The sequence below is a fragment of the Lepus europaeus genome, chromosome 7 (assembly GCF_033115175.1).
Source record: "Lepus europaeus isolate LE1 chromosome 7, mLepTim1.pri, whole genome shotgun sequence".
NCBI lineage: Eukaryota > Metazoa > Chordata > Mammalia > Lagomorpha > Leporidae > Lepus > Lepus europaeus.
The window spans coordinates 57,775,209-57,789,967 of NC_084833.1; the positions used below are offsets into that span (position 1 = coordinate 57,775,209).

Genomic DNA, 14,759 nt, shown 5'->3' on the forward strand with positions numbered 1-14,759 from the left:
GTCAAGAAGCTCCCTTTCCAAGAAGCACTCTGCTGCCGCCCTCTTCCTCCCCCTAGCTTACTTGAAAGCCTCACAGGAGCTCTGCGGGTGTTTTGAGAGGACCTGTTAGGGCATTTAATTCAAAACGAAATTTCCTCTGCTCAGAAAGTGCCAGTCCCAGTTCTGTGATCCACACTCAATATCACTAGTTATTAAAAGGACTTTCAGGCCGGCGCCGTGGCTCAACAGGCTAATCCTCTGCCTTGCAGCACCGGCACACCGGGTTCTAGTCCCAATTGGGGCGCCGGATTCTGTCCCGGTTGCCCCTCTTCCAGGCCAGCTAGACCTTTCTCTCTGTCTCTCTCTCTCACTGTCCACTCTGCCTGTCAAAAAAAAAAAAAGGACTTTCAGGACATTTTCAAACTCCTTTCAGATCACTTGATGGAAATGAAAACCCACTGAAGAAGGAACAGAGAAACTATGGAGGGGATGGGGAGATGGCTGATATCCCGCAGAAATCACGAACCCTCCTCCAGGGCTGGCCTGCACTTGGGTTTCTGTGCAGCCTGTGTTTAAGACTAGACAGGCCCCATTCCAGATACCCTGCTTTCCCAGGGAAGGGCAAAAGCAGTTCCCTAGAGCCCAAGACACACAGACACCAGAGGAGGAAGAATAACAGAGCACATTAGGTCAACCCTTCTTCATGTGAGAAAAAACAGGGACCAGAGGGGCAGCCTCAGCATCAGAGGCAGGAGCAGAGCTCTGGCCCAGGCCCAGATCCTGGCTCTATGCACCACCCTCTGCTTTGCATTGGTGCTTGCTCAGCACCCCTCAGGCGAGGAACTCCAGCTGCGAACACTGCATGTGAATGGCATGTGAACCTCTCAACAGAACGGATGTCCCTGAGAAATGCTTCACAGGTAGTCTCCAACATGGATCCTTTCTTGAATTCATATACTGGGGCTCTGGAGGAGCTAAGTAAGCTTTTGGGACACTTTTCTCACTGTGGAACGGGTTGTGGAGGCTGGTGTCATACAGACTCTTGTATAAAACGAGGAGGGAGAGGCACTATAACTGAAGGCTGCAGGTATCTAAGGAGACAGGAGGCCTCTGAGACAAGGCTACCTGTGCCAGGTAGACAAGGTGCATTCATGAAGCCTTGCCTTAGCTCTGCCATTCCCATGCAGCACTTTCTAAATTTTAAATTTATTTTTGAGGCTGGCATGTGGCAAAGTTGTTAAAGCCACCACCTGCAATTCCAGCATCCCATTGGGTACTGGTTTGTGTCCTAGCTGCTCCACCTGTGATCCAGCTCCCTGCTAATGGCCTAGGAAGAGCAGTGGAAGATGGCTAAAGTGCTTGGACCCCTGCCACCCACAAGCGAGACCCAGAAGAAGCTCCTGGCTCCTGGTTTTGGACTGGTCCAGCTCCAGCCATTGTGGCCACTTGAGGAGTGAACTAGCAGATGGAAGGTCTCTTTCTCTCTCTTTCTGACTTTCAAATGAATAAATTAAAATTTTGTTTTTCACTTTATTTAAAAGGCAGAGGAGAGAGGAGAGAGAGGGAAAGAGAGGGAGAGAGAGAGAGAGAGAGATTTTCTTCCATTTGCTCATGCAGCAATTTCTGTAAGACCCAGACCCAGAGAACTTCATGTTGAAAAAGAGACACACAAGCCTCTGGCTCTGATGAGATTGTGTTGTCTGCCATGATTTTCCTCTGCATTGGAGGGACAGGAAGCCCAACACCAGACTCACCTAAGCTGCTCCTGCCCATAACTGGACTTGTGTGTGCATGTGTACAGTGACCTGAGGGTGCTGAGCACCATGACCAGGTAAGGGCTGGCCAAGGCAGGAAGTTCTAGGCAGGGGCTTCCCCCAGCCATGTTTCTGGTGTGTTTGAGCCCTTGAAGATTGCTGAAATCCTTGTAAGCCCAGAAGAGTGGGAACCAAGGACAGCCCCAGGTGTGGTACTGTTTCTCCCTCAGGTGTGCGGGAGACTTGGTTGCACCAGGCGCTAATGGACTCCTGGTGGCTGGGTGTATAGGAAGGTGAGGCCTGGAGCTTCAGGGCTGGTCACTGGCAGAGTGGGTCCTCAGCCCCACCACGGGGAAGGAAACTCTCCAACCTGCACTCTGCTTGGAGTCAATTCATTTTGGGTCATTCTGCGTCTTCCAGGGCCTAGCTGGTCTCCATCACTAGTTCTAGCTGCCAGAATAGGACAAATATTTCAGGGATAGAACCCAAAACAGTGAGATCATGCACTAAAATGGTGTCAACTGGGAGGTGAAAGTTTAACAATCTTCTTTCTCAGTCTTTAATCCCATATAAATATAGCATCAAGTCTGAAATCTACCTTTCCCAGGCTAGTGATTCTATATTGTACCCTGCTGTCAAGGAAGGCCATGATTGAAGGTAAAAGGGGGAATCTTTCCTTGTTTACATAAACACCTTCTTCTCATGGAAACTCCAGAAGACTTGAAGGCTGTGCCAGTTTCCTGAGCCTGAAAAGGCTCACCAAGGGCCAGTGGATCTTACTGAGGCTTCATGCATAGGGGAGGTCTTTTAAGAAGGCAACTGTCAACAGCTACTTTTACATGGCCTGGGGAAATGACATAGTGCAGTCCACTAGCCAAATGCCCAATATTTGAAATAAAGTTTAATATGCTTTATTTACTTATTTTATTAAAAAGAGGAGGAGGAGGAAGAGGAAGAAAGAGATCGATCTTCTATATGCTGGTTCACTCTCCAAATGCCTGCAGCAGCCAGGGCTGGGCCAAGCCAAAGACAGTAGCCCAGAACTCATTCTGGGTCTCTCACATAGTGGTAGGGACCCAAGTACTGTGTGCCATTACCTGCTGTCTCCCAGGATGCATGTCAGCAAGAAACTGGAATCAGATGTGGAGCTGGTATTTGACTCTGGGCACTCACTCCTATACAGGATGTAGGCAGCCCAAGCAATGTCTTAACCACTCTGCCTGATGGCCACCCTGAAGTGCCAATGGTTGATCTAACAAATAAAATAAGCATTTGAATAATTTACTAAACTTTTCTGGGACTCTTCATACAGTTATGGTCAGAACCCTTTGGTTTCCTTTGAGTCATTGTTTACATTTATTGAAATCTTACCTTTATTTTTCCTGAAAATTCAAGATCAATAGTTTAAAACAACAACAACAAAAAGTTAGGGATATTGCATCTGTGCTGGCTTTAGGTGATGTTTTCCTTTTCTGCCCTGCACACATGCAACATAAAAGCTCAACAAAGAAAACCATGAATTGTGTATTCTAAAAGAGAAGCCCATGTACTATCATCTCACCCTGTTTGGTGACAGGTTTGCTCCTTTGCTTTGCTGTGATTTTAGGGAACAGGAAGCAGGACGGGCACCTTCCACAGTCAGGGAACTACAAAAGACTACAATAGTCACTGCCAGAAAGCCACTGCGTTGACCTAGAGCCCCTAGGGGCTTGACTGCTACAGCAAGGTCTGTCTCATCCATCAGGCAGTCCCAGTAAAGGCTCCGCACTCCTGAGGGCCCAGGGATAGGCAGGCAGCTTCCTCTTATTGCACCTCACTCATGAACGTCACTGGAAGTTCAAGAGTGGAAAACATCAGATGGCAAAACTCAATGTCTTCTTGTTAATTTTTCACAAGCAAATAAATTGCTTCAACCCAGCAGTGCAGTTCAAGGGGATGTAACTTAATTTTGCATAGAACATATGTTTTAGAATATATTTGGTTGAATTGCCTTGAACCTCAAGAGTTCTAAGATGGAAAACAGCCAAAGCACCTACTTTGCCCTTGGAGGCTTTGGTACAGGGCTGCCCGAGGCCTTCATCTCAACAAAACATTTAGCGTTCACTCTTTCTATCAGGAAAACAAAATCAGGAAGCACCGACCATAATCTGGGCCATCATGCAGATTCACTGCTGAGCACAGAAGGCCCCTGAGCCTTGGTAGGGCCAGCAGAGTCCACAAATCCTCAGCAGAGTTCTCGTCTGAGCTGCGGACACACAGGCAGGCAGAGCACATTTGTGCCCCTTTTAGTAAAAATGCACCATCTTCGGCAATCCAATTCTGAGCTTTTATCTTGCTTGTGTTTTCTAGTGTGCTTTTAAGGTATAATTTTAAACATAAAAACTGAAATTTAGTTCTGAAATTCCTCAAGGGAAAAATAAATATTTGGGGGCTGGTGCTGTGGCGTAGTAGGCTAAGGCTCTGCCTATAGTGCTGGCATCCCATATGGGTGTATGGGTGCTGGTTCATGTCCCAGTTGCTCCTCTTCCATTCCAACTCTCTGTTATGGCCTGGGAAAGCAATGGAAGATGGCCCAAGTGTTTGGGCCCCTGTGCCTGCATGGGAGCCCCGGAAGAAGCTCTTGGCTCCTGCTTCAGATTGGCCAAGCTCTGGCCGTTGCGGCCATTTGGGGAGTGAAGCAGTGGATGGAAGACCTTTCTGTCTCTCCCTCTGTCTGTAACTCTACTTGCCAAATAAATAAATTTTAAAAAATTTAAAAAGAAAATTATAAATATTTTCAAAATCACTGTATTTTTCAAATGAAGGAACAGTTTATTTCTGGAAAGCTTATTTGTCAGTTAGTACAGTTTATGCTCTCATCACTCAATCTCTGAATCCAAATGTCTTCAGCTATTTGAAGAAATGGTTTTATTAGTCTTTGGAGGTTTTGAGTTTGTCATACTGGAGGAGTTGCCATTCTTTGATAAAATCAAATCTGGATAAATTAAAAATCAAGTCTTGGGTGCTGTTGCTATGCAAAAGTAATTCTCATATAAATTGTGAGAAAGTCAATGTCTTAGAGATAAAGTTCACTTGATAGGAAAAACCACCAATATCCCTATGTCAAACGCTAGTTTAGAGATAAATTTAATGCAATGGATAATCATTGGGATAATAACCATGATACATGCCAACAAGAAATTAATATTTTTGTAACTATCTTCACTGTTTGCAATTGTAAGTTGAATATTCAAATAATAAAGAAAATGGATGAAAGCCATACCATGTATTGTTAGCTAGAAGATGCACTTTTACATCAGTAAGTTTCGTATTGATAAAATGCTTTTTAAATTGTCTGACAATGCTTACCAAGCTTTCACGGAGTAATACATCATAGGATGTCATTCAGGGGATTAGTACCCTTGACTGCAGAGGACAGTCTCTGTGGCCCAGGTCCCTTTGTCCTGTTCTGCCCTTCCCTACTGAGAGGATGTGTCATGAGAATCACCAGTTGCTAGGAAAGTTTGGAACTTGCCTGTGGAGGAGTTGAGGGCGCTGATGCCACTGAGGCTTGGTCAGGGATGACTGGGCTGGTTGCTGATCCCCTGAGGCCTGGAGAGTCACTTTTAATCTTAGTTCTTAATTCTTCTAGTGCTCCTGGCCTAAAGAAGTGAGGTGGCAGAGATGACCATACAGCTAGTAGAATTTTGCAGCCCATATGCCCAGAGAACCTAGGCAGCATTTGACAATTAAGCATTTTGAGTAGAAGATGGATGTGAGTTTCTGCCGTAGTCCTTGGGAAAGGCAAATACTGGGCAAAGGGAGAATTACACCTGCCACAGGGGACACCCAAGGCAGGGACGTGGTCCTGTACAGAGCTTCTTGCCTCATGTGCATCCTAGGCTTAGATTGAAGACCAGGGCTCACTGCCTGCAGCTCTGAGCATGCCAGCCACCCTCTCTTCCTTGCTTGATTTGGAGTTGTCCTGCAGGTATTCCCTGATTTATTCAACTGGCAGGACAATTTTTCAGATTATTTCCTTTTCTCCAGCTTCTAAATTTTATCTCTTCCACAAAGCTCAGCCTCTTTTGGAGTATAGTTAGATTGAAAGTGGAGTAGTGAATGCTACACTGGAAAGGCCAACTCACACAGGCCTCTTCTCTGAAAAGGGCATCTCAGAGACACATCAGGAATCCCTGAGACTGCTAGTGGCTTCTCTTTCACTTAGAAGACCCCAAAGCAGTACCTGTGTGGCAGGGTCTATAGTGATAGATATGCCCATAGTAAATGCCAAAGGCTATTGGCGAGGGTGGAAGGGGGGCTATCACTCCTCCTAGGGTCCCATAAAGTTCGGTGTTCCACGCCAGAAACCAACACAGGAATACTGTGTGAGAGAGACACTCTTCATAGGGATGTAGAAGGGGACAGTGAAAATCAGGTGAGCTATCCTCTCTGGCTTGACTGTGGGTAGCAATACCAGAGGCTGGACACCCCTAGGATAGACACTCTCAGTAGTTGGAGGTGGCCTTCAGTGAGGTGAGTAACCAGGGCCAGTGCATAGTCTGTAGCATCCTTAGGACTATATTGCCAGCAGACATTGTTTTGGGCCATGTGCATATCTGAAAGTGTGTCCTTTTCTTGGTTCATTAAGTCACTTTGTGAAACCTGGTCTTGAAAGTTCTAGCAAGGTAGTTTAATTAGCAGTGGGCCAGGGTGCAGAGAAGAGCAGTGGACTAGACCCTGACTTTTCTAAATGGCAGGCTGATGCACAAGAAGAATTCATGGTTACACTAGTGATGTGGGGACCTCCTATGCAAGGGGGCAGCTGGCAAAGAACCACTTCAATTCAAATTTGATTTGGGAAAACCCTTCTCTCCTCATTAGTGGTGATTCAGAAGCACATGCAATAAAGGCAAAAATAGATAAATGGGATTACTTCAACCTAAGAAGCTTCTGCACAGCAAATGAAACACTCACCAATGTAAAGAGGCAACCAACAGAATGAGAGAAAATATTAGCAAATCAGGATATATAAGGAACTCAGGAAACTCAACACAAAACAAACAATCCAGTTAAGAAATGGGCTAAGGATATGAACAAGCATTTTTCAATGAAGGAAAAACAAATGGCCAATAGACACATGAATAGATACTCAGGATCACTATCCATCAGGGAAATGCAAATAAAAACCACAATGAGGTTTTACCTCACCCTAGTTAGAATGGCTATCATGCAAAAATCAAAGAATAACAAATGCTGGTGGGGGAAAATGTACCCTAATACACTGTTGATGGGAATGTCAACTAGTATAGCCATTATTTAGGACAGTATGGAGAGTTCTCAGAAATCTGAAAATAGATCTACTGTATGATCCAGCCATTCTACTCATGGGAATTTAACAAAAGGAAATGAAATCAGCATATGAAAGAATTATCTGTACCCCTATGTTTATAGCAGATCAACTCATAATAGCTAAGATATGGAATCAACCCAGATGATGTCCATCAATTGATGACTGGATAAAGAAATTGTGGTATATATACATGATAGAATATTACTCACTTGTAAAAATGAATGAAATAGGCCGGCACTGTGGCTCACTTGGCTAATCCTCTGCCTGTGGTGCTGGCACCCTGGGTTCTAGTCCCGGTTGCTCCTCTTCCAGTCTAGCTCTCTGCTGTAGCTGGGGAAGGCAGTGGAGGTTGGCTCGAGTGCTTGGGCCAAGCACCCGCACGGGAGACCGGGAGGAGGCACCTGGCTCCTGGCTTTGAATCGGCGCAGCACGCAGGATGTAGCAGCCATTTGGGGGGTGAACCAACAGAAAGGAAGACCTTTCTTTCTCTGTCTAAATCTGCCTGTCAAAAAAAAAATGAATGAAATATTTTCATAACAAAATGGATGCAACTAGAGGCCATTATGCTTATCAAAATAAGCCAGTCCCCAAAAGACAAACAATGTATGTTTTCCTTGATTTGTGATAACAGAGTACAAAAAAGTAATGTATATGTACAATATTGACATTTTGAGATTATTATTCACAGTCCTTATCTATACTCTTGAGGAACAATGGTCTTCCTACTTACTACTTGTTGAATTCTTATTTAGTGGAGAGTTAAGTTTTTGATTATAAACAAAACTGAAAGTATGTCATTGTAAAAATTAAAAGAAAAATAAGGAGAAGAGAGGGTGGGAATGAGGGATGGAAGGAGAATAGGGTGGGAAGTATGCTCTTAAAACTGTATATATGAAATACTTGGAATTTGTTCCCTTTATATAAATAAAAATCACAATGAAAAAAAGGGACAGATGAACTCTACTTAGAATTTTTAACTATACTCCCAAACATAGGAATGTGCTGTTTGCACCTTTACTTTGGATCAGAGGTAAGGGTACAAGAAAGGCATCCAACTAAAACTTGAGCTGTTAGGATAATGAAAATAATCAAATTTTTCCTCCAGGGATTTTTTTGTGAATTTATAAGCACTATATCAGTCATAACAAGTTGCTTTTCTTTAGCTTTTGCATTATTTAACTGTTCATGATTAGCCCTTCTTCCCTACACTCTCCATTATTCCCCATTTTCTACACTTATTAAGCATTGCACATGCTTTTAAAGTGACAGCTATCTAAGAAGTCCTTTGACTAAGTAACTTCCCATAACCTACTATGTCTGAAGATGGCCCTGAAGAGCCAGACTTTGTTATTCAGTTCTTGCGTAATCCCTTCCCCTTGAATCTTGGCTGGCCCTGTGACCAATAGTGTTGGAAATGACTCTGTGTGACTGCAGAGATTATTTAGAAGAAACTTGTAGCATCTAACTGGATTTCTTGTAATGCTAATTCTGTGGAAAGGCAGCTGCTTTGTAAAAAGTCTATCTTGATCATCTTCACATTGCGAGGAAGCCCAAAAGAACCACATGGAGAGAGACACCCAACCATTCTCCAGCTGTTCTAGTCATCCCAGTTGAGGAGCCAGACGTGAGTGAAGAAGCCATCATGGATATTCAGCCCAGCCAGGCATTCAGCAATCACCTACTCCCAGCCAATCCACAGATGCATGAGATAACGCAGTTTTATTTAAACCACTATGTTTTGTAGTGCTTTATTATGTAGCAAGAGATAATTGGAATACCCACCATTGCAGGATAAGTTGGCCTTGAAAACAGCAAGTCACTTTCCATATCTATCTTTTGTCAGTCTCCTTGGCTAAAATGTGTTAGAATGAGTTTCACCTCTTCATATGAAATGAAATGCGGTTCTATTGATGGCCATGAAAACTAATTCCACTTGTAGTCATGATTGTTGGAGAATTTTGTGAACATCCACGTTATAGAAACCACTCCCTACCCACCCACTCCTGTTCCCTTCGCACACTTCCTGGACATTATACTGCCTACTGAATGTGCCTGATTCACTCTCTAGAAAGTGCTGCAGCAGAGATACACTCCACATGTGTATCTCCTTGAAGATAGTGGCAGGAAGAGGAAGAAGATGAGAACCAGTGTCAGCTGGGTTGGGGATGTCTGGTCTCTCCTTCTCTCTTGGTAACAGCTTTCCCCAAGGTTTCTCTCTGAGATTGACATTGAACCTCTATACAATGTCTTTGCTGTGGATATGAGATACCTGCAGGCCCTAGTCTCCCACAGCCTCATGCAAATCAACATCTTAGTAAAATGGATTCACTAAGTTGAGAAAGAGTCCTTTATCTCCACTATATGTAACATCTTGAGGTTTAGTCTTGTCTCCAAGGTTTTTTTTTTTTTTTTTCTGGAACACCAGGCCTTGAGCAAGAAAGTACTACCACCTGACTGACTTTGCCATCATCAAAATTCCCCAAAGAACTTGCTATAACTGACCATGTGGTCATGTAAAGCAACAGCATTGTGAACCAACCAGAGGTCTATACAAAGCTGATCACTCACCTCTCAATGCCAACTTCATTCTGTAAGATCTCATACTCTTAACCCCTTGGGGAGTCTGGGAACTAAGCCATGGCTCCCCAGCTTCATGTCTGGCATTTTTAAAATAAATACCTGTTTTCATCACCCTGATGTCAATGTTCAGTTTGCTGTCTGAATGGACTCAAGTGTTTGGGTTTTTATAAGAGGATGTGCTCAGGTGTTTCCCTTTTTACTGCACTTCCATCTTTTTTTCAGGCACTTTATTTCCTTCACTATCTGGGAAAATATGGTGGAGATTCCCATCCCCCCAAAATTAAATGAGACAAGGTTGGAATTTTTCAAAAGGAACATTTACTAGGAAACTAAAGGGAAACCAAATAGAATACAAGAGAACAGAGGCAGAGTTGCAAATGGGCTGAGGGAGTTCAAATGTATAACCAGCCTCTGGCCACAGCTGTACTGGTTAGACAAAGCTTTCTAGACACAAATCCACTTTCCTGTCTGCCCCTGCAAAGTCACTTTCTCTTCCGTATCAACAAGCCAGTAGCATACTCATTGGTACTCCAGGGATGCTAGCTTCCTGGACAGGAAGGTCCTGGGGTGGGGACTAATAGGCACAGCTGCCTCTGGATCTCCAACCCAGGGTCCCACGGCCAAGGACGTGTCACAGTTTATTGACATGGCTGCCTGATATCACCTGACATCATTCTGGTTTCTCTGGGATCATTCTTCTGGGTTCTTATGTCTGGCTTTAGAGACAATTTTCCTGCTTACTATCCTGTTGGCACTAGCCCTTCGTGCTTTGGTTCTAAACCCTGATATGATAGAGGATGCCTGATGGGGAGGGATGGGCAGAGGGGAATTTTGGGCAAAGAAAGCTGAACTTTTCTCATGTCATCAGATATAGGCAGACCTTGGATTCCCTTTGAGTTTCCATGGTTGAAAGCCAATAAGAGATGGAAATGGATCAGGCAGTCTGGGGAACACATGAAGCTTGAGTGTGATAACACTGCCTCACACAACCAAAGGCCTCCATATGTTTTAGATCTGATCTCAGCATAGAGTCTTGCACTAGGTAGCTGAGGCACCAAGAACTGTCTGAAGACATGCAGTGATCCTGCTTCCACCCCATTAGTACCATGTTGGAATGTTAATTGAAGTGAAGGTAATGTACTTTCCAGGAATGTAAACTACAATCTAACTCTCCATTCTGCTGCAAAGAGAATGTATGAAAAGGGACATGTTAAACTGGAGTAGTGGTGCAAATATGTGGAAGGGGTGCGTTGCACCTGTAATGGGAGACAGAGGACAGCTAGGTTACTGCCCCCAGTCTTCCCAGGGCACACTGAGGCCTTTGGTTTCATCCTTGTGGAGGGAAAAGCAATGAGGATCATGCAGTGGATTGGCAGACTTAGTAGCAGAGGAAGCAAAGTAACGAATGAGATACCCGGGGAGAGCCCTTGACCTTCACTCTTGTAGGTATTTCCATTCCCCAAGTGCTGTGAAAGTGATATATGTGTTTGCAGTGAGAAGGAAACCTCTGTCTGTGGCTGCCCAAGGATAGGATCTGGGCTGTTGCATATTGAAATACCCCAGAAGGCACTCAGGCCAAGAAAGCCCCAAAGCTTGTGCCTTCCCCTAAGGGATGGCTGTGTGGTGTTTCCATGATCTCATGTCACACAAGGCTACATCTATTTCTGAGGCTGTTCCCTCAGTCAACACATGTGCCTGGGGAAGGATATTCCAGAATGCTTATGCCATTGAGACATGTTCCTCTCTAACAGGAATGACAGTTTATATTCATTCTAATAACACCACAAGTTGAAAGGAAGTGGCTGCTGGCTACTGAAAAATTAGTGTTGGGGTTTCTTACTCCTCAAAATCTCATCTTATCAGAAAAGAGGGCCATGATCCACTGGTCCTCTCTGCCATGTGCGTGGAAGGGGGCAGTGAATTTGCTGTGAACTATCCTTCCTTGCACTAGATTTTCCTCCAGCGGAATGGCCTGGTTGTCCTATTATTTCCTGGATTATTCTTCCCTAAGCTAGAGCACTTCTTGGGGTGAAATTATTTTCTGGAGACAGTCATTAGCTCAAAGGTAGTCAAGTGTGAATTGAGATCTACTGCCTGTTTAGCACCTGGATGTATTTTTAAATATTCTGTCCTTCCAGGGCATGCAAGCAAATAACAACTTGTCAGAGTAAGTGACTACTGCCAGGGCAGGTGCTATGTCCCCATCACCAAGGACCTTAATCATTAAGAGTCCTGGTACTCTGGTACTTTCACGATATCACTTAGTTTCTTTCATAGTCCAGTCTTGGTTCTTGGCTGTGAGAGACGTGCTTCCCGCGCAGCACATCACTTTGGGCCACCAGAAGAAGGTAACTGGACCATTCAGGTTTACCAAACCCAATTTGGAAAGAGGGCCAGTTATTGCTGTGGTTATAGCTGAGCATTTGGTCACTAGAGTCGTCCGGATGTTGCTGGATGGGAAGTTACTTAAGATCTTTGTAAGATGGTAGTCCTACTGTGTCCTCTGCACAAGCAATCCTCTTATCCATAGTCACCGTTTCTGTAGGGAGAAGAAACAAAGAGTGGTTTGGTTTTCAATAATATATTTTTAATGTGTACCAAACAAGTGCCAGGCACTGGGATAGATGCTGGGAATACAAAAACCATGAATAAGATACTCCTCTGTTTTCAAAGGACCCATAGAGGGGGAGGCTGAATAATAGAGATGTGCATAAAATGTAGGAGCAAAAAGAAGGGAGAGGTTCGCTTCCAGGGGAATGACAGGGTCTACAGAGAGGAGTCTGAAGGATCGAAGGGGCAAGGGGCATTCTGGCAGAGGAAAGAACATGTACAGGCACAATGCCAGGAAAGGGCATGGTGCACTGGAGGAATCACCAGCATTTGATATGATTGGACTGTAGGGTGAAGAGTGGAGTGGTAGCAAGTAAGGCTGGGGTGGAGATGGCGGTGTGAGCATGCAATATCCATTCCTTGTTTCCAACTTGTAAAGGATGAGTTCTCTTAATGGAGCCACATATGTAGAATACCAGTGTCTCTTGCATTTCACACTCATCTCAGCATCCAACATAATTTAAACTCAGGGCATATTCAAGTACAGGGCATTAACAATGTAGTCACAGAGAGGAAGAAAACCGAAGTCATTTCCATGGATATGGTGATAACACAAAAGTTACACATAAGCTATGAGAGAGCAGCAAACATTTTCAAACTGAAATATTTGGACTGTGTTTCAGAAACCAAAAGTTTACATGTGAGGCTACAACTTAAGTAATAAAACCCAGAGCATACACTGTAGTGGGAAATCCAAGCCTGACAGGGACCCTTGGCTCTGAGGAGGGACCACAGGTACGCGCGCGCACACACACACACATACATGCACACATACACATCCCTGAGAAAAGCAGAATTAGTTTCTGAGACTAGCAGGTAAGTATGTATGGATGTTTTCCCAGACCAGTTGCTACTCTGGAGTGTCCTACAAATGGCTCTACCTTCTATCCCATCACCCACATCAGGTCCTGGGCCCCAGAGTCCTTCTCCGTGAGACTCAGACTTAAAAGCCCAGTTTGTCAGTTCCTGAGTCCTTCTTCACCAGGGAAGGCAAACTGTCAACAGGCTTAGGGCCACCAACAAATGCGGTCTGAAACTGTTGTGTTGCCTTTAGCCAAAAGGCCGTGTGCCACATTCTGTCATTTTTGACATATGTCATGTGTTAGGATATAAACTTTACAAATCCATAAAGAACTTATGAGGTTCAATGTTTTAATGTTCTGCAGCATGCTTTATTATTATTATTTCGGAGGTAGAGGGGGAGACAGAGAGACAAAGAAAAAAGTGTGAAAGTGAGAGTGCACCCATTTACTGGTTCACTCTTCAAATGTCTTGAGAGCTGGTAACTCAATCCAGGTCTCCACATGAGAGGCAGGAACCCAATTATTTGAGCCATCACTGCTGCTTCCCAGGGTCTGTGTTAGTGGGAAGCTGGAATCAGGAGCTAGAACCATAAAGTAAACCCAGGTATTCTGATAAGAGACACAGGCATCTGAAGTAGCATCTTAACCACTAGGCTAAATGCCTGCCCCACTATGAGGATCTTCACTAGAGGACAGAGTTGTAGAAAGATTTATGCAAAGCCACACTGTGACCAAGTGTCAGAGCTGGGGTTTAAATGCAAGACTTTTAATTTCCAAGCTTTAGGAATTATATTATTCCTTTTTTAAAAATTATATTATTCCTAATCTTACCCTGTAGGCCAAGACCACATATCTGATGTACCAAAATATATCCATCTCCTTTGGCTTTCTAGACACTCTAAACACACACTCTAAATATAGTCAGATGAATGGTCATTACAAAACCTAGTTCAAGACAGTAGCATGTAGCAGGTGTTATATCCTATTTACCAAGGCTTCCTAACTATTTATTGCTCGTCTCTGGATTCCTTTGGCTAGTGACCTGTGTATCTCATGTGTCCCTTTAGTCCTATGTACAATCTTATTATTTCCTGTTATGAGTTTAGGTTGCAGTGTTCCATTTGAGCAGTTCCTTCAGACTGCTGTGGTTACAGCTCTCCCAAAGTGCCTGCCTAAAGAACCACCCCATACCTGGTTTGTTATGACTCTGAAGCCTGTGTAGAGGGCGGACCTCAGCCAATTTTTTTAAAAACAGATTCCATACCTAGAGATACCACTGGCAGAGGCCATGCTGCCAATGGCCAAATCATAGCACAGCTCCAATTTGACCTCCATTGCTCCTTTGGTGAATTTCCTTGTGTATGTAACTAGCCACCGTCAAGCTCAGCCACTGAAAATACTGCAGTGGCCTACTTGTCTTCTTCCTCCAGTGACAAATGTCAACTGCATGAATTTCCTAGGCCCTGATCCTATATGGGCTCAGCGTCCTTTTGTCCTCTGCCTGCATAATATCACTATGCTCCCAGATGCTAGCTGTCAGGGACCAAACCATAGTGGAAGGGTCAAGGAGTGGTCAGTCATCTCTACGACGGGGCTTACAAGAGAAGCTTCTTGGACAAACTTAGTATTCTATTTTTTTTTTTACCATTTACATTTTTAATTTATTTTTTAAGGAATACAAATTCCATAAATACAACTTTA

At 44.0% G+C, this 14,759-nt stretch overlaps 1 protein-coding gene across 1 annotated transcript in view; it reads right to left on the reverse strand.

Moving 5' to 3' along the window:
- Positions 1–9,110: 9,110 nt before the first annotated feature.
- SYT9 (synaptotagmin 9) overlaps positions 9,111–14,759 on the reverse strand; it is a 220,544-nt gene continuing 214,895 nt past the window's right edge. Inside the window, exon 7 of the mRNA XM_062196570.1 lies at positions 9,111–12,184. Coding sequence (XP_062052554.1) covers positions 12,176–12,184 — 9 coding nt within the window. The 3' untranslated portion in view covers positions 9,111–12,175. The remainder of the gene's footprint in view (positions 12,185–14,759) is intronic.